Raw genomic sequence first — 21227 nt, 5'->3', positions numbered from 1 at the left:
ATTATGTCTGATAAAAAAAAAATAATGATAAAACGGGGGGGTACAAAAAAAAATGGGGACAGCCAGGATTTCAATTTTTGGCAACTGGTGCTCATCCCTGCTTAAGAAACAAAAAGCAGAGCAAAGAACTTGAAGAGGCCACTCACTGACTGGGACAGAAGAAACCACGCGGACATTCTGTTACATATCTTTGTGGGCGCGAGAGATGAGGTTCCTCCTTCAACTTGTGCAAGGGGCACAGGGCAGCGCTTAAACGGGGGGAGAGAGAGAGAGATCAAGCTGAAAGGTGAATGAATGCCAAGCTCAACAAACTCCGTGTACCGGATGCTGCTGTTTTCCCTCATTGTCAAAAAAGGAAATTATAAGCTACCAACCCCCGAAAACAAAGTATGGCTGCCAACACGGCGGGGGTAAAAACGGTCATGCACGTAAAAGTCCACTCGTGTACATGCGAGTGAAAGTGGGAGCTGCAGCCCACGAGCGAGGAAGCTACGGACTCGAGGCCTCATCACCTCAAGTGCTTCGATGTATTCCTTCAGCTGGCCGGCTGCTTGATCAAATGTCATGTCTGAATCACCGTGTGTTGTGGTGATCGTAGTGACGTAAGGTCTCCGGAGGGGGGTGCCTTCGGAAATCGTGTGTCGTGAGCCGCTCGCAATGAACACACGGGAGTAAAGCAACAATGACGTGAGCGGATGGCTGAAAAGCTGTCTTGTTTGTTCGATGGAAATAGACGATTTCAAAAGGAAGCTGTTCACTGCAGAGCGTTTACTCTTTCCCATCTCAGTGCAAGCCGATGCAGCAAACAAGCACGTTTGTTACTTTATAATGTTCAGAGAATATATTGTGTATTTTTTTGGTTACAAAGTGGTCCAGATAATACTTTGTTCTTGTTTCACAATGTTTGAGAGAATATTTTGTTATTTCACAAATTTTTCAGGGAATATGTTTGTTATTTCACAGTGTTTCCTATGTTTGTAATTTCTCAATGTTTCAGAGCATGTTTGTAATTTCACAATGTTTTAGAGAGTACTTTTGTAATTTCACAATGTTTCAGAGAATGCTTTGTTATTTCGCAGTGTTTCGGAGACTATTTTGTTATATCATTTCATAACGTTTCAGAGAATATCTTGGTATTTCACAGTTTTTCACAGAATGTTTTGTTACTTCGCTATGTTTCAGAGAATATCTTGTTATTTGTCAGTGTTTCAGAGAAGATGATTATCTTGTTATTTGGCAGTGTTTCAGAGAAGATGATTATCTTGTTATTTGGCAGTGTTTCAGAGAAGATGATTATCTTGTTATTTGGCAGTGTTTCAGAGAAGATGATTATCTTGTTATTTGGCAGTGTTTCAGAGAAGATGATTATCTTGTTATTTGGCAGTGTTTCAGAGAATACTGTACTGGTTCATTGGCTTTTCACATTGACTATTGTTGGAAGATGGTACACCTCAGAGCGATGTTTTCCCCCATATTTTTTTCGTCCCAGTGAACTTCCGCTTCCATTTCTGTTGACATCTTAATATGGTTAGTTTCACTGTGATAATTACATGAGAGCATTCATACATACATTTTTTTCATGCAGCTATTGGCTTAAACGACGAAAACCTGTTTTGTTTGGCTTAAGTGGGGTGAGCGTATCACGAAAGAATCACAAAGTTGGTGTTGGTCTCTTAAGTCCACACGCTTTCCCACAGGTTGTGGGCATGTCCGGGATGCATAAGACGATCTTTGCGGCGCTAAGTTTGCTTGGAGTTAAGAATATTCCTAAGTATATTGAATTTACCGTGGAGATAGTAGGAACATTCTTTGACTAACTGGACGCTGTGTGTATTCCATGAATACCGGGGGAATCATGCTGTTTGTGAATCACATTCCACCATGCACGATGGAGGCATCCACCGTGTTTTTTTTTCAGCACGGTTTTGATGTTCAGTTATATTACAGGCAGGGGACTCGTTTTTAAGAACGTGAACTTGCCCCAACAATTGGCTCTATCCCTTATATCATCAAATGTGGAGTGATGGCCTAGACATAACGCGTCCGCTTAGGAAGCGAGAGAATCTGAACGCACTCGTTCGAATCACACTGGCAGTCGGAAGTATTTTCTCCCCCTCCACTAGACCTTGAGTGGTGGTCTGGTGGACGCTAGTCATTCGGATAAGATGATAAACCGAGGTCCCGTGTGCAGTATGCATCTAGCGCACGTGAAAGAACCCACGGCAACAAAAGGGTTGTCCCTTGCAAAAATTATATAGAAAAATCCACTTCGATAGGAAAACTAGCAAGAAAAAAAAGGGTGGCGACGTAAGTGTAGCGACGCGCTCTCTCTGGGGAGAGCAGCTCGAATTTCATACAGAGAAATATGTTGTGACCACAAAAAAAAGAGTAATACAATACAATACAATACAATACAATGCAATACAATACAATACAATACAATACAATACAATACAATACAAAATCGTGGTAAAGTGGGAACTGTCAAAATGTCCCTGTCTTCCACACCCACCATCATCTTTTTTTTTTTTCTTTTCTTTCCTTTTTTTTTTTTAATAATCAACAAAGCACGAGTTGCAATGCTGTATCTTCAGCACTCAATAAAAGCTGAACGGAAACGGCATTGTACAGACGTTTATCAGGGCCAAACACACGTGTCTTTGTCTTGAAGAGGTTTCTTCACACTTGTGGAAACAAGTGGCTCTGAAAACGTTGTGGTTGTCGTGGAGTCAAATGGTGCATCTTGCACACAACATACAAGCGATGGAAAGAAGTTCGCTCGAAATCAAATAATGCTCTGCGTTGTGAAGTACGCATTTTGCGAGTTAATTCGCTTATTTCGGGGACCAATATTGTTTTTGTTTTGTTTTTTTTAAATAGAAGGGGGAAAAAGGCCGATTAAATCATCATAATTATGATATTCCTAAAAGTGTGCAAGTATGGTTTTGGGACCAAAACTAAATGGACCTTTCTGTTCCCCTTTCTCGTACTTATTTTCCCCAGCAAAGTAGGAACTAGTACTGTTGTATCTGTGCAGTGTTGGTGAACATTTTCCCCTGTGATCAGTTTTATTCCCAGTTGGACTTCTGTCGGGGAACGAATGGCGCGTTTTACACAATGGAATACATTTCAGAAAGCCAGCGTAAGCTATACGTACTAGCACGTACTGGTCTGAAGTTGAGGCGGGGGAGAGAAATGGTGGTTTGAGGTTAAGGGGGGAGTAATCATACTGGTCAGAAAGAAACAATTTTGACACTGATATTGCTGACTTTCAGCTGTTTCTTTTTGTTTGTTCACCTTTCTTCCCCCACTTTTTTTTTTCTCCTGGCACGGGCTGGGTTTAAAAAATCAGAGTTAGCTGCAGTTGCTTGGGTTTGATGATGTTTGTCAATTCTTTCTGTTCTTTTTTTTCTCTTTATATATATATATTTTTTTCTTTAAGATAAAAATCCACTGCTTGTTTTCTAAAACTTATAATGATCACAGAAAATTATCATATATATATATATATATATATATATATATATATATATATATATATATATATATATATATATATGTGGGGGGGGGGGGGGGACGGGGGGGGGGTGTGTAAAACAGTGATCAGTGAAAATATGATCGGTCCCATTTTATGAAGTATCACCAGCTTCAAGTTGATATCGATCTGCTTCTCTCTCTCTCTCTCTCTCTCTCTCTCTCTCTCTCTCTTTCCACATCAGGTCTTTATGTTCTTATCCCCGTGTCTTTAGATACAGTCTTGTAAAGTGTAAAGCTTTTGATGTAAATGTTTAGTAACCATCATTTTTATTTTCCCACACAGGCGCTTGATAAAATGAATAATAATAATATAAAAATTTTTTTTATTAAACTTAATTACAAAGGGGGACTAATATCGTATGCTGGGTCATCCATGAAACGTTTGAGTGTTCAGTAGAGTGTTTATTTTTCAGAGGCAGCTCTGCTAACCTGTCGTCCTTCTTTTTCATTCTTCTTCGTTCGTGGGCTGCAACTCCACGGTCACTCGTATGTACACGGGCGGGCTTTTACGTGTATGACCGTTTTTACCCCGCCGTGCAGGCAACCATACTCCGTTTTCGGGGGTAACCTGTCGTTGGAGTTCCCTTTCCCCGAGGCAAGCAACTGAAAGAACTGTTGCTTGTCTCTTTCCTCCTCAACCAGCATCAGATCCACACCGGCCTTTGGATTTCCAAGAAAACATATGCAAAGGGGGATAATACTGTCGTGTCCATGGCAAGAACGAGTCGAGTTATCTGTCATGACAGTGGGAAAGAAGATGCAAGGAACATTCCAGACTACTTCTTCTTCTTCTTCTTTTTTTTTTTTTTTCTTTTTTTTTTCTTTTTTTTTTTTTTTTTTTTTTTTCTTTTTTTTTTTTTTTTTTTTTTTTTTTTTTAAAACACACACTGGAAGATTCGGTTTACGTGATTCACATCTAAATGGTTTTAGGCTGTGGGAGACTTGGACCCACGATTTTATCGTTATGCTGTTCAAGACAAAAAATTCTTTCCGGGTTCTCGGCAACTTCTTCTTCTGCGTTCACTCGTATGCACACGAGTGGGCTTTTACGTGTATGACCGTTTTTACCCCGCCATGTAGGCAGCCATACTCCGTTTTCAGGGGTGTGCATGCTGGGTATGTTCTTGTTTCCATAACCCACCGAACGCTGACATGGATTACAGGATCTTTAACGTGCGTATTTGATCTTCTGCTTGCATATACACACGAAGGGGGTTCAGGCACTAGCAGGTCTGCACATAAGTTGACCTGGGAGATCGTAAAAATTTCCACCCTTTACCCACCAGGCGCCGTCACCGTGATTCGAACCCGGGACCCTCAGATTGACAGTCCAACGCTTTAACCACTCGGCTATTGCGCCCGTCTCTCGGCAACTGAAGTCAATGTTTTTTTGTTGTTGTTTTTTTTTAAGGCAAATCGAAGCACAATCTGTGTTGCTCACAAGTCTAACAAACTGAAGCGTGATCCATTTTCTTCACAAGCCTACCGATTCTGAGCAAAGCAAAAAACAAAATCTTTGTGAGCCACACGTTTATCATGTATCAGTAATTCAAGACTGAGAACGCGTTTGTGAGCCGCAAATTTTCCAATGATAATTATTAATTTACTTTTCCTTCGACGTGAGTGTGCTTCCGGTTATGTTTGTGATCGCGTGTGTGTTGTGCTTGTGGTGTGCATGTGTGTAGAATGTGTGTAGAAGAGACAAGGGATATGAAGGAAGTGGCAGTGCATAGACTTAAGAAAAAAAGAAAGAAAGAAAATAGATTCATCATCAAACTACCCTATCATGATTCTAGTTGGAAGCTGCAAAATTGATTTGACCAGTCATTGTTTTATGTCATCGTGACTGAGATAGAGGGCGATAGGAAAAAACAACAAAAAATGAAGTCATATATATATACGATTCGTCTGCCACTTTTTTTCTCTTTTTTTTTTTCTGTGTGTATGTGTGTGTAGAGGAGTGGGGGGGAGGGGGCGAATTTCACGTCGATGCGTCTATGATTTTTCTCTGCATTTTCTCAGTCTGTGTGATGTTGCGTTTCTAAAAATCGGGTGGATTTGGGATTAAGGTAATTTCTTGCAGGCTTTAGTAAGTTGCTTCGTTTATTGTCCACAATGTACTCGACAAGTAGCCAGTGACACCTGAAGCCGAAGTGCACCTCAAATTGTCACGTAGCGAGTTACTTAGGGGTGTGCCTTGTTGGTCGTATTGACTGGTATGGCAGTGTCTCTGTCTCCCCCTGTCCCCTTCTCTTTCTTCCTCCACACAAACGAGATCGCCCTAACCCCCCCCCCCCCCCCCCCCACCCCCAACCCCCCTCCCAACACACAGACACACACTCACTCACACACACACACACACACACACACACACACACACACACAGTCTCTCTGTCCATTTGTCTCCGATTGTTTGTTTGTTTTTGCTTTCTCTCTTTCTTAATATATATATATATTGATATCAAGCTGGAATTACTTGTTTGTGCTCATCGTATTAGCCTGGTTGTTAAAACATGTTCACTGAAAAACATCTTTTGATTATAAAAAAAAACAAAAACACTGATGCATTGTTGTTGTTGTTGTCAAAGTGAAGTGATGGCCATGTGTTCTTATTTCAGTTTAGGATTATTTGGAAATGTTTCCAGATTTTTTAATTTTTCATAACGGTGGAAATAATCCTGTGTACTCTTTTTGTGGGGTGGTGGTGGAGGTGGTGGGGGGGTCCTTGATACTGAGCAAATTAAACGGGCGGTTGCAGACTTCACGTTTGATTAACGTTAACGTTGTTAAAAACAAAAACCAAAACCAAAAAGCAATCATATCAGTATGCGACCCCCCCCCCCCCCCATACACAACACACACACACACACACACACACACACACACACACACACACACGCCACATCAGTGTTGGAAAAAATAAACAACCACCACCCAACAATAACCGAACTCTTGATTCGGAGTAACCGGATGTTTGTCCGCTAACAGACTTTGCTTTGTTCCCTGATGCCAGAGACATGTAACATGAATCACTATGCAGCCATTAGTTCTGAATCGTGGTCATAGGTAGGTAACGTGAATCACTATGCAGCCATTAGTTCTGAATCGTGGTCATAGGTAGGTAACGTGAATCACTGTACAACCATTGGTTCTGAATCGTGGTCATAGATAGGTAACGTGAATCGCTATGCAGCCATTAGTTCTGAATCGTGGTCATAGGTAGGTAACGTGAATCACTATGCAGCCATTAGTTCTGAATCGTGGTCATAGGTAGGTAACGTGAATCACTATGCAGACATTAGTTCTGAATCGTGGTCATAGATAGGTAACGTGAATCACTATGCAGCCATTAGTTCTGAATCGTGGTCATAGGTAGGTAACGTGAATCACTATGCAGCCATTAGTTCTGAATCGTGGTCATGTCTTCGTTCGGGTGTCAGGGAGGTCAGGTCTCGTTGACCCCCGAAAACGTAGTATGGCTGCCTACATGGCGGGGTAAAAACGGTCGTACACATAAAAGCTCACTCATGTACATACAAGTGAACGTGGGAGTTGCAGCCCACGAACGAAGAAGAAGGTATCGTTGATGATTGTGAGCGTGTTTGACTTGTCACCAATTATTGGAAAAGAAACATTATTGGAAAATCATATCACGCTGTGTCAACCGTTTCAAAATTAGTTTTGGTGTCATATACTCCAAACGACTTTGCACAGATATCCATATGCCATCTCCAGTTGTTGGCATCTGCCTGAACTGAAATTCAGTACTTTGCTTACCTCTCTCTCTCTCTCTCTCTCTCTGAGTATATTTTGACAACCAGGTAACATTTTATCATCCTTGAAAAACACAACATTTTTCACAGTCTTGTTTCCAGCGAACGAACATTTTCCTGAAGTGTTCGTTTCCAAGCATAATGATGTGACTGGATGTTTCACGTGCGTGTGTCTTGTCTTTCGGCTCGTGACGCACTGCTTTCATTTCACACACACTGTCTCTTGAAGTGATCGCCAGTTCATGAGACAGGGATGGCCTGGAGCGAAGTTTTCGCTATGATATCTATTTTTGGTTTAGTAAAGTGGGTGAGTTTTTGTTGTTGTTGTTTTGTTTTTTTTTCACAATGCACGAGACAAGTACTACCTCATAAACAGGGATCTGTATCATGTTGATTGTTTTTCCTTCAGAGGGAGTGGTGTGTGTTCTGCTCGTTTTCTTTTCTTTTCTTTTTTTGTTCTAACTTTGCTAATTCATGGTGACAATGGTAGTTTAGTGCTTTCATTCTTTTGTTCCTTTCTTTTTTTCCCCTTGCTATAATTATCTGATCACTATGTTTTCTTTTCATTTGCATATTTCCCTTTTGACAAGGGCTGCATTTTTTGTTCATCATGGATCCTCAGCGACCTCACCATCCTCCCTTCTGTCGATCTGTTTGTCTGTCTGTCTGTCATCTCAGTCTGTTTGCCTCTGTCTCCCCCGTGCCCCACCCTCCTCCCCTCCTCCTCTCTCTGTGCCTGTGTGCCTCTGTCTGTCTGTCCCTCCCTGTCTCTCTGTCTCTGTCTCTCTCTCAGCATTCAGTTTGATGTTACAATATCCTTTTTTTTTCTCGATGAACAGTTGCATCAAAAATTTGAACACCATTGTATCAGTCTTAGATTAAAGACTATCGAATGTACATAAGACGGCGAATTTTACAAATGATTTTACTTCATGTTCTTTTCAAAGCACACTTCTTCTTGTTCTGGTTTTGTGGGAATTTTGGTACGCAGTGTTCGCCGCGCCTTGGTATTGTTAAGATTTTCATGTTTCGTACATTTTGTTAAGCGGCCTTGTCCTTTTTGACACTACTCACATGATGATCGACCCCCACAGACACGAATTTTCCACATGTTTTAGATCTAAATGTTCATGCATGAACATGTACCCTCCATAGTGTCTGGATTCAGTTACGCATGCTTGAAACCACATTTACGCGCGTTCACATACACACAAACAACATTGAAATGGCCACAGTTTTCCTCTCTTTTTTTTTTTTTTTTTCGTTCGCTCGTCCACAGTCGTTCACAGACTTAATTATACTCCGCTCACTTCCCTGCATTATACAAGTATGTATGATTTTTATGTGCGCGCGCACACGCACGCACACACACACACGCACGCACACGCACACGCGTTCCTCTCCCTCTCGATCTCTCCCTGCCGGGCAAGTCTTCTGTTCCATGCTCCAGACAAACGCTGTGTTTGATCAGTTTGGGTTTATCATCATCATACCAGTGCTGCTAGATTTCCGGTTTATCAACAACGGACCTCTTTGAGGAGGAGTGCCTTACCTCAGTTTTTAGTGTCATCGATGCAAAACCGGAGAACGGTTCTGTTGTCTTCGTTTGCTCACACTGTACAATGCGGCAAAGGCCAGATCATCCTACATTCACAGATATTCTAGCCAGAGTTGATGTTCTTTGCACGTGTCACAAAATTCCTCTTCGTTTTTGTTACTTTTGTCGTTGTGGAGAAATGCTTGTTTTCCTATGTAAAAAAAAAAAAAAAAAAGCAATGAAAGATTACTATTTTTGTTGCAGTAACCTTCGTCTTGTTTTGTACATACGACTTGAAAATATCGCCGGCTGATGCAGGTATTGGCTCAGGCCTAACATTGAAAACAAATTCTATGCTTCATATGAATATGACAGGTATTATGTAAGCGGTACATGATAATTATGATCTGCGTGATAAAGCTGCATGTATGTTGTTGATATGAGCTTCTGTCTCCAAGAGTGGGATCGATTCAGTCTTACGACTTGTTGCTTCATTTCACGTTTATTTGCTACTCATTCGTTTTGCTTTTTTTTCTTTCTTTTTTTTACGGTGTTTCCTCCACCGATTTTACAGTAATATTCTGCCGATTTTGCAGTGTCACTGTGCTTGACCCTGATAAGACTGGTTGGATTTTTCTCTGTAGTTTGTGACAGTATACGGCGATTCCAGTGTCATCGGCATCACTGAGACTGAGATGTATTTGTTGCGCAGTACCTTAGATACATCATAGTCATTATATATACTCATCTTTGTGTTCACCACAGAGCTGTCAATGGAAGAATTGTCTTCCCCACGTCAGCATCTGAACTGCCCTATTTCTCTTGACATGTTAGTCTACCACACTCCTTCTTATTCAAACAAAAAAAGTGCTATTGCTGGCGTCAAAACGATCAGTGATTCGAGTTTCGAAAATCACAACGACTATTTGAAGCCCTCAGTACAAGGACAGTACGCCATAACAAAGAAAATAGCACAAAGTTTAGAAACACGTCGCATAGAAACTTCTTTAGAACACTTTGCCAACACCCTATTCAGAAGAAGTAGAAATCCCCGATGAAAAATGGTGACTGCTGGGCCTTTTGAAACAAAGTTAAAAGTGATAAAAGCTGGTGTAAAATCAAAGGTAAAACCACGACGTTTCGAGTCTTAGACTCTTTGTCAAGTGAAGAGGTATTCAAATCCCATTTGGGATCACACAACAGAGTTCAGTTGTTGATAAAGAAAATCAACTGTGGGATCATCATTTCCAACAAATTGCTCAGTTGTTGACCGGCCTCCTTGTCGTCTCGATGTGCCGGGAATGGAACGTGTAACGTTTTTTTCTTCTTTTTACCACCGTGACCAAACATGATGAATCGTAAACAGCTCGTAATACGACTATTTATCGATTGAAAACAAAAATCAGTTTAGAATGTTGGCTTTGACAAGAGTATGAGTTGTGTATACTCTGTCTCTCTGTCTGTCTCTGTCTGTCTGTCCCTCTGTCTCTGTCTCTGTCTCTGTCTCTCTCTCTCCTTCTTCTTCTGGATGGGTAGCCAACATCGACTTGTTAATGAATCTGCTACACAATTTCTTTTCCGTGAGGGTGAGGGGTGGGGGGTTCTGAGTGGGCTGTTTTAGTTCTGACTTTGATAGGTTTGGGGGGTGGGGGTGGGAGATGGCTATTGTTTGGAGCTGGTCAGAGGTTTTCCACCCTGGCCTGGAAGGCTGCCAGGGATGGCACAGTGGCGGCTCTCTCTCTCTCTCTCTCTCTCTCTACCTCACTCTCTTTCACTCACTCTCTCTCTCTCCCTTTCTTCTCCTTCTCTTCTCTATCTGTTCTCCCTCTTTTCATTTTCTCTTTCCTTTTTCTTTAGCTTTCCTTTCTTGTTGATTTTGTACCACGTACAGGGCTGGGTGAAAGCAACAACAGTCTTGTTATTGTGCTTCTCTCGACAGCTTGCTGGTAAAAATAGGATTATTTCCTTCCCTTCCCTTCCGTTTCGTTCACCCACCCCACCCCACCCCCACCCCCTCCCCCTCCCATCGCTCATTCATTTACACCATCTTTGGGATCATTTGAGTCACAAGTTCTTACCTCCAACTTTTTTTTTGGGTGGGGGGTGGGGGGGGAAGCATTGACTGCATCAGAATGCGTTACTCCCTAACTCGGTAAAATGTGTCAGTTCTTGGGGAAAAAATACTTCAACAGAACCGTTCACACACGATATTATTCACTGAGGTCATTGCAGGGAAGGAAAAAAAAAAAAAAAAAAAAAGCCCGTGGAGGGGGGAATGGGTGGGGGGGGGGGAGGGTACCAATAATGTGTTCATTAAAATGCCACCGTTGTTACGTGTTCGTATTCAGTCAGTCAGCCTTAAGGTTGGCGTTCTTTTCAGGTTGTTTCTGGATACTTTTTGAAAGTGTTTTAAATTAAAATATCATCGTCGTTGCGTGTTTCAGATCGACAGATTCAGGCGGAAGGGTGGTATTCTTTTCAGATTGTTCTCTTCATACAATTTTGAAAGTGTTAAGATGATATCACCATCTTTACGTGTTCAGATTAATTAAGGGTGATGTTCTTTTTGGGTTTTGTTGTTGTTGTTTTTGTTGTTGCTGTTTTTGCATATTTTGAAAGTGTTAGAATATCGTCTTCTTTACGAATTCAGATAATCTCTTCTTTTTTTTTTTTTTTTTTTTTTTTTTTTTTTTTTTTTTTTTTAAAGTTTCAGAGTATGTAGACTTTGATTTTTAATGGTGGTATGTGATTTTTGTTGTTGTTGTTGTTGTTGTTGTTGTTGTTGTTGTTATATGATCAGAAGATAACAGACTCGATGTTCTGATCATTGCAGAATACCCATCATCCCATACAGTCTTGGAGACATTCTCCAGTTCGTGAGTGGCAGAGTTAGGTCCCCTGGCGTTGTTTTGTGACAGCTCTGGCATGGGGAAATTACACGGAAACTTCGGGTTTTTAGTGTTGTGGTTGTTCTTGTTGTTGTCTTTGGAACAACCATTTGGGGAAATTACGCCGTAACTTCAGGTTTTTAGTGCTGTTGTGGTTGTTCTTGTTGTTCTCTCGGACTTCTGTCGAAGTACTTGTATGTTCTGTTGTCATCAACTTTTTTTTCCTGACGTGCTCTCTCTCTCTCTCTCTCTCTCTCTCTCTCTCTCTCCCTCCCTCCCTCCCCCCCCCTCTCTCTCTCTCTCTCTCTCTCTCTCTCTCTCACTCACTCAATCCCCACCCCCACCCCCTCACCAAGAACCTTCTCCATCAGTTTTACAATTATGTCCATTCAGTTGCAGAATTATAGGGCGGGTAGTTCTGATAATCCCTTGACAGACTTTCAACGCATGAAAATGGATTTGCATGTTAAACTTGGAATGGACTGAAGCGCCCAGAACACAATTAATGCTAAGGAGCAACGCTAGTTTTCACTCGATGTCTGTCACAGAAGATTTATGTATTCAAGCAAGGACAACTTCATTTGGATTGTTACCGCTTTGTTGTTGTTGTTGTTGTTGTTCTCGTTGTTTACTCTCTCGATGATGTATCAACACAACGGCTCTGTCCATTCTCACTCCTTTCCAAGACGATGAGGTTATCTGGGTGAATGTCAGTGGAGTGAAACCGCACATAATGCACAATACCGAGTTATAACTTGTTATCTGCTACCAGTAGTTATATTAGCTGTACTGTTGATAACTGGAAGGAAGTTTACTACTTTTTTTTTTTTTTTTTTCTTTTTTTAAGGAGAAGAGTACGCGTTTACATTGATTTCAATTTCACCCCACCATTCTCTTTGCTTCTTCTTTTTTTTTTTTTTTTTTTTTTTTTTTTTTTACAGTTATTATTATCATTAATTTTTTAATTAAAATTTGTTTACAAATATTGTGTTCGTATGATGTGTTCAGATGTTTTCACTTCGTGCGATTTGGTTGTCTTCTCAATGACATGGTTTGAGATAATCGTATAAAATGTACAGTTTTTGACGAAAACGTACCAGACTTTATATGTCAAAGAGTTTGGGATTTTTTGTTGTTGTTTTTTTTGGGGGGGAGGGGGGGGGTTATTGTTTGTATGGATTTTGAAATAATGAAACAATGAACATGATTTTGTTACAGTGAGTTTTTATCTTGATCAGTCTAATGGTTCAATAAAATGCACAAATCTTTTGTTTGGAAATAGAATCATTGGATGAAGTGTGTTGATGATCATAACATAATTATGAAACATTAACAAATGCTTGCATGATTTTGTCAAGATAAAGCTTTATGCTGAATGTGGAATAGTTATACATTAAATGAATTTACGTGGGGGTTTTTTCCCCTCTTTTATGCTTATTTCCTTCCTTCCTTTCTTCCTTCCTTCTCTCTCTCTCTCTCTCTCTCTCTCTCTCTCTCTCTCTCTCTCTCTCTCTCTCTCCTCCTTCTGAATTTGTCATTTCTGAAATTAAGATGATAAAGGGGGTGGGAGGGTGTGGGGGGAGTTGGGGAATTGTGTATCGATGCATTTACAATAGTGAAGTGGATGTGGATGTATACTTATTATGTGCCTTAAAAACATTTATGATAAAGCGAACTGAGACATATTCTGATTTTACAGCACTTTTTTTTTCCTGTTGATCGTATGAGAAAATTGTTAAATGACAAAAAAGAGTATCTTGTCAACACGCATTTCTGTTAATAAACGTATATTGTCTGATCTGCATGTGTAGTTATCGGTTTTGGTTGCCTTATGACGGGGGTCGTGTTCTTTGAATCAGTTATGATTATTACGATGTCTGCTGTCTGCCCTTCTAAATCGGCGACTCTTCTTTCCTCCTCCTCCTCCTCCTCCTCATTATTCTTCTCTAAGTAGCAGTCTCTTCAGCGTATGCAAAACTCTGCTGCCCGACTCGTCCTCAGAAAGAAAAGATCTGAGCACATCGCTCTTCTTTTGCATTATCTCCATTGGTTCCTGTCTCACGCAGAATAAAGTACAAGATCATCACTCCATGTTATAATTGTATTCACAAATCTGCCCCTTCCTATCTTTGTAGCTGCCTTCAACCTTTACACCCCATCTCGCTCACAACGATCGGCTTCGGATCCAATTTGTTTGAGCAGTCAGATTCAAACACTCCACTGTCGGCCACCGTTCTTTCTCTGTCTCTGGGCCATTCATTTGGAATGAACTTCCTCGTTTGCTTCGTCAGGTCTCCGCACTCAGCTCTTCAAGTCTGGCCTTAAAAAACCCACCTCTTCACAAGATAGCCTCCCTCCCCTGCCTTTTCTTTGTCTTCAGTTTCTCAAGTTAAGAGTTATGTACGTGTGTGAATGACTGGTGTGAAAGCGCTTTGATTTGATTTGTCTCTGCACAAGATTCAGCGCTGTATAAATTTATTATTATTAATATTATTATCATCATCATTATTATTATTATCTGGAGAATATACAATGGAACGCTGGGAGTGTACTGACTCAAAAAAAGTTGGGTAGGGAAAAAAATGAGCCGTTTGATAACTGGGAAAAGACTGTTTATATCAATTTCAGTTTCCCAAGGACGGAGGCGTCACTGCGTTCGGACAAATCTATATACGCTACACCGCATCTGCTGGGCAGGTATATGTGTAACCAGCAGGTGTATGTGTAACCAGCAGGTGTATGTGTAACCAGCAGCATAAATTGAACTCGGAACACGCTTAGCATTTTGAACTGCCCAGTCCTACCCAGACTGACTCTAGGTTCAAATTGGAAGTCACGCTCCTCTGTCATGAGTGACATATAGTTGATTATATCCACGTCGACGGGCGCAATAGCCGAGCAGTTAAAGCGTAGGACTTTCAATCTGCCGAGGTTGAGGGTCCCGGGTTCGAATCTCGGTAACGGCGCCTGGTGGGTAAAGGGTGGAGATTTTTGCGATCTCCCAGCTCAACATAATTATGTGCAGACCTGCTTGTGCCTGAACCCGCTGCGTGTGTATACGCAAACAGAAGATCAAATACGCACGTTAAAGATCCTGTAATGCATGTCAGCATTCGGCCCACGGTGGTTTATGGAAACAAGAACATACCCAGCATGCACACCTCCGAAAACGGAGGATAACTGTTAAACAGTTTCTCAGTGTTTTTTTCCCATATCATACTCGATACGAATATGATTATGCCGATCCCCTCACATGCTCACAAGAACTACAAAAACCTCTCTCGTCTATCCGGCTGTCTCTTTCTATGTCTGTCTGTCTCTCTCTCTCTCTCTCTCTCTTTCTCTCTCAGTCTCTCTCTCTCCCAGGCTCTGGCACACACACACACACACACGCGCGCACACGCACGCACGCACACACGCACGCACACACCAAAAAATAAAATATCAGTTGTCAGTGCAGCAAATTAGTTTAGCAGACACCTTCATCTTGATGACTTTGAGATTTTATTAAAAATGTACCCTCAACTTGCTGATGATTCTTGTCGCGGTACATTGTGCAAGATGCACTATGGGTATCTCTGTGTTTCGCCTCCGAAAACGGAGCATGGCTGCCAACATGGCGGGGTAAAAACGGTCATATACCAACACGTAAAAGCCCACTTCTACATACCTACCAGTGAATGTGGGAGTTGAAGCCCACCGCGAACGCGGAACTGAGAAGAATATCCGTGTTTCCATTACCCGGCAACATACAGGCTCTTCGATCGACTCTGCAGAATCTTCATCGGGCCCAAGTGTAATCAGATCCTCTATAATTATCAGGTATGCGTATGCAAGCGAAGCTGGATCAGGCGCAATTTCAGACCCGTAAGGCAAATTTATTCCTTCCTTCCACAGAGTGACCACTATCAAATGTTGATTATTCACTGTTTGGGGGATCCGCAGGAAAAAGCAATAATACTATTAAAAAATAAAGAAAGAAAGAAAAAGAAGAAGAAGAAAGGACTTGTTGACTTTTGTCGGATAGCCTATCGTGAAAAAAAAAAAAAAAAAATCTTGTCACCTTTTTTACCCACCAGATTTTGCCAGGATCGAATCCAGGACCCTCAGATCGAAAGTTAGGTGTTCAAACCACTTGGCTGTAACGACCGTCCAAAACACATCAGGTGGAAACAACACAAAGTTAAGAGACTTTGGAAATCGATCTTTGAGAAACCACAATGAAACAATTTGAAACTGTCATATCATATCATATCATATCATATCATATCATATCATATATCATTATCAAGGCGTGCAGGCCTGACAAGACCTCTTGCCTGCTTAAAGTGGGGGGGGAAAAAGAGAGTCCCCACATATGACAGATGCATTTTTCAACACTGAGTGCGCCATGCTTGAAAAAACAAGAAATATCAAGAAGAGTTTTGTATTTAAAAATCTGTAAATGAATGTCAAGATAATTTTTAAAAGTGTATTCACTGTTCCTGCGGAAACAACGTCTTGTGTCGCTGCTGCTATTGATATACTGCTACTCGGTGACCACAATGATGATACTACTACACATTCAATTTAAATGTGTAGATTGAAGAGCATTAATCCCAATTTAAAACCAGAACAAGAACAACAGCAACAACACACACATGCACACTCTTTCATGGGAAGTAAGATCATTCCATTTTTCTTTTCATCGTCAAGAGTTGCTTCCCTTAATTTCTCCACCACCATCCCACACACACCCTCTACCCCCTCCCTCCCTCTCTCATGTTCTCATATTTATTACCATACTGTCCTTTTTTTTCATCTGCTCATTATTGCTTTCATATCTAAATGATAATGTTTTGGAAAAATCTTAAGGCTGAAGCAAATCAGTTTTTTTTTATCCAACCACATTTCAAGATCTGCACCAAAACACTGCGAGCCTGCTCTATGCGTCAGCTACTGTGCACTGCAGGTCGATGGCCGATCACCTGCAAGTCGACCAGAAAAATTCTGTTGTTGAAGGCAAAGCCACAGACGTAGCATTTTTTAAGTTATTGTAGTGCTTCGGCAAGACAGATTCCAACAATCATGCCGGATATGGAGCGCCTTCATCTTGAAGATGCACTGGAAGACAGTCCACAGGTATGCCAAACAATGCTCGTTTTCATTTGCAGACGACAGAATCAGGGCTGTTTCAGCTTGCTGACTTGCAATTGAAATTAAGAGTTTTAACAAAATAGTTCTGCTTGCTCTGTCGGTGTCACTTAGTAAGAACGCTCCTTCATCTCCTCATTCGACTTGTGGTTTTAACAAGGCATGTCAAATTCGAAGCTTTTTTTTGCGCTTGACATTCTGTGTGGAGCATTAGATTGCATCGTGCGGCCCACCCCCTACTCGTCCCGGTACAGGCCCATGGAAAAAAGTGAACGGACACATGCGGAACAGATGTTCTCATTTATGTGTTGATTGACGCTTCCTTATAATGAGTGCATGAAAGAGTTATTTGATGGTTGTCATAATAAATTTTGATCCATTCTCATGTGAAGCTTTCAGTTCTGATAAATGCAGTGATCAGATACAAAGCCTGCACGATTATTGATTTGGGATCTGCTTTAATATTTTACATGATGTCACGTGGAAGGAATGTTTGGCTACAGCTGATGCACCAATGTTAGGAATTTTTTCTGTCCATGTCACCTTGGACATAGTTCTCAACTCTGATCATGGACTCACTGTTGGGATATAATAAGTACAAATACATGACCAGACTTCCTGGTTAGCTTGGAGTGGGATACACAAAACAGTCATTTTATAAGATATTTAGGAATATTTAAATGATTTTTTTTAAAGCATTTTGCCAAGCTTAATAGATTATTCAGACATTAATGTATTCATATTTAAATAACTTTAGTAAGCAGAGTTTGTTACACAATTTCCATGTGAGTGGTGTGTGTGTGTGTGTGTGTGTGTGTGTGCAATTCTTTTTTTTTCTTTGTATGCATGGCTTTGGCTCACCACACACACACACATACACTCACTCACTCATAGGCCTATGTCATGTGGATGAGTTGAAAGACATGCACATGAATGTACACACAGACATTCATCCATTCACATACACATGCCATAAATCACATAAGACACACACACACACACACACACACACACACACACACAGTGACATATAACAGAATAGGACTTGTCACATCTGACCTCTCCCAAAAGATAGCCAGCTGCCTGTGCAAAAGGAATATTAAATGAAGCTTTCGGTTTTCTTAGAGTTTTTTAATGATACTTTTCCAGCAGCATGCTAGATGCCATGTTCAGTTCAGAGATCTTTTCCTACACCTCTTGCAGCAAATCAGTGACAGCACGTGTGTAGATGTGTGTGTGTGTGCATGCATGCACACACACGCATGAGTGTGTAAGTGTATGCATGTGTCAGGAGAGCTCTGTGCATATGTGAGTGCATACAATATTTGTGTTTGCATGTGGGTGGGTGTCGGTGTGTGTTGTGGGACCTATGATTTGTGTGTGTGTGGGAGGGGAGGATGGGGGGGGGGGGGCTGTGTGTACGCAGGTCTGCATTGTGGGAGCTATGGAGTATCGGATTGTGCGTGTGTGTGTGTGTGTGTGTGTATACACACACACACACACACATACACACATATATATATATATATATATATATATATGTGTGTGTATATTATATTATATATATATATATATATATATATATATATATATATATGGGAGGGGGAGGGGGTTATGGTCGTGTGTGTGTGGGGGTGTGTGTGTGTGTGTAGGGGGGGGGGGGGGGTATGCAGCTGTGATACATTGGAATGTGTGTGGGGGGAGGGGGTGCAGGGTAATGTGTCGGATGGTATGTGTGTCTATGTATTGGGGCTTGTGTATGTCTGTGTGTAGTGTTTATTGGGCCTGTGCGCTTTTGTTTGTGCTTCTATGTCTGTGAAAACTGCATGTTTGCTGCATATCTGGTTTGCATGTGTGTGCATGTGAATGTGTACATGTATGTGTAAGTACGTGTGTGTGTGTGTGTGTGCGTGTTTGTATGTCATTATATTTATTTGCTTATCTGTTTATCTATTATCATTATTGTCTGGTTACCTTTTTTAAAAAAAAATGTTATCTGTGTGCTTACTTATTCATTTATTTATGTATTTATCTATTTATTCATTTATTTATTTTTGTATTTCTTTCTTTCTTTCTTTCTTTATTTATACATTAATTCAATAATATATCCATTATGCACTTTTTTTCTTTTTTCTCAAGGCCTGACTGAGCGCTTGGGATTACGCTGCTGGTCTGGATTCTGCTTAGCAGATGTCGTATAGCATATTGGATTTGTCCGAACACAGTGACACCTCCATGATAACTGAACTGAACTTCCGTAATACAGAACACATAAAAATGAACAGGCACAAACATACATAAAAAGTGAAACTTAGAAGAAAAAAAAAAGTAAATTGTTTTGTTTTGCTGAGCACTTTATCTTCTATACTTTCTCAGTTATAACTCTCACGAAACTCATCCCAGTTCCCTCCTTGAAAGCTGAACTCAGGATTGTTCTGCTGCAGTTCCAGCAATCTACAGGGAGAGCACGATCAGTGTCTTTTCTTCATAAAACCACACTGTGTGAACTGTTGTGCTGCTGAATCACTTCTGGTGTTTGTACTCATTCAGCATTTACATATATATGGAAGACTGATGACAACACATGCTTCAGCACACAGCCAGACTAGAGGAAATGTCTCCCTCTGGAGCAGACACTGGCATCACATCTCTTTCATTCTTCATTACGTCTGTTTCATTTTACATTAATGTTTTACACCAACCTAGGGTAGGCTCTCATGGACTGACCGGCATGTTGGGTTATGTGTAGGTCCGGTATCTCTTTTATTTCGTTACCAAATGTGGTCCTGCAGCACATTCTGGGCCTGGGTCAGTCTGCAGACTTTGACACTGTCTTGAAACCGAAAAACTTCAGTGACAGCCTCCATCAAACTGCCTTCACTGTAGTTTAACACAAGCTCACCGCATGATTTATACATATGTATACATGAAAATGAAGTAGAAACTAAAACAGAACTTACCATGAAAGCAGTGCACAATTTTTTTTTTACTTCATGATGATCAGTGAGAAAAAGTTTGACTTTAAGACAGTGTGGCATAGCTGTACTTAATACTTGCTCCTGTTATATCTTATTGTCCTCTAGCCCCAAGAGAGAGAGAGAGATGTTGGTTTAGAAATTTGAGCATTACTCAAATATCCATGACAGGAAAGTATCTTCCTATTTGTTCAAGATTCAAATCAATCCTTGAGAAACTGAAACTGAAACTCAAGTCAGTCGGGGGGAGGGGGGGGGGGCAGAAAATTGGTTTGTTTCTAAGCACACAATGGGTGTGACCTATTTACTACAAAAATGAAGGGTCATTTGACAAGGTAATGAATGTAACAGTCAGCAACTACACACACGGACACACACACACACACATACATGCACGCACACAGAGAGCCATCCCCAAACTCCCATCTCCTCACCCGTACACACATAACTATGCACTCATCTATCACAGGTAATGTAACAATGTAACGTGTTTCCTGTGATTGTCACTGATGCGGATGCTGTGCTTTCACGGATGTATGGAAACAGCTGATGCTATGATAAAATGTAGTGGGCAACTGCACCTCGGTCATTATATCATGGGCTGAGTTCTTTATTAACAAATGTAGAATCAATAGAATTAGACCAACAATACCAAAGTTTTTGGAGAGAAAGTATTGCAATACCATTACAGCTCTAAAAATCATAATTATATCCAGTCTGGAAATGTACTATTTTGAATTTGAACTGAGGCGGTAACCGCCTCAGGCCGTCTGGATTAGTAAATGGTTCAAGTTTAGTATTGTAATCTGCACACATGTGAAATGTTAAGGAATTGGGTTTTTACTGAATTCTGCCAACTACACCCACTGACATGTCAGGACAAACTTATCCACTGCAACACCATGGGCTAATTGTCTCTAACTCCCCTCCCCTGCCCCCTTAACATGACTAAAAATGAGATGCTCCTGTGTCATTCAGTCAACACTCACATGCATGTGTGTTGTCTTTTCTGTTTTTGATTTTTTTATCTGTTCATTTGGTTTTTTCATTCTTTTTTTTGACAGAATGGGGGATGCAAGGGAGGGAGGTATCATTGAGAGCATGACTTGTGTGAGTGACAGTGAGCATGACTGCAAAGTGAGAGAGTTCTTCTTCCATTAATGTTCAGCGGTCATAACTTTGACCATTACTAACATTTTTCGTTACACGACAAACATCGACTTGCCGATGACTCTGTCGTGGTTTTTTTATGCATGCTGGGTATTTTTGTCTCTCCATAACCCACCGAACACTGACATGGGTTACAGGATCTTTAACGTGCATATTTGATCTTCTGCGTGCGTATACACACGAAGGGGGTTCAGGCACTAGCAGGTCTGCACAT

General features: G+C 40.9%; 1 protein-coding gene across 3 annotated transcripts in view; it reads left to right on the top strand.

Annotated features, from left to right (window-relative positions):
• The first annotated feature begins 16681 nt into the window (after positions 1-16681).
• Positions 16682-21227, top strand: part of LOC143284565 (DCC-interacting protein 13-alpha-like) — a 47636-nt gene continuing 43090 nt past the window's right edge. For all 3 annotated transcript variants that reach the window (XM_076591355.1, XM_076591354.1, XM_076591356.1), the window contains exon 1: positions 16682-16856. In XM_076591355.1, coding sequence (XP_076447470.1) covers positions 16803-16856 — 54 coding nt within the window. In that variant the 5' untranslated portion in view covers positions 16682-16802. The remainder of the gene's footprint in view (positions 16857-21227) is intronic.

The sequence above is a fragment of the Babylonia areolata genome, chromosome 8 (genome assembly GCF_041734735.1).
Source record: "Babylonia areolata isolate BAREFJ2019XMU chromosome 8, ASM4173473v1, whole genome shotgun sequence".
Classification (NCBI taxonomy): Eukaryota; Metazoa; Mollusca; class Gastropoda; order Neogastropoda; family Buccinidae; genus Babylonia; species Babylonia areolata.
This window is presented reverse-complemented; position numbering and strand designations above follow the sequence as displayed.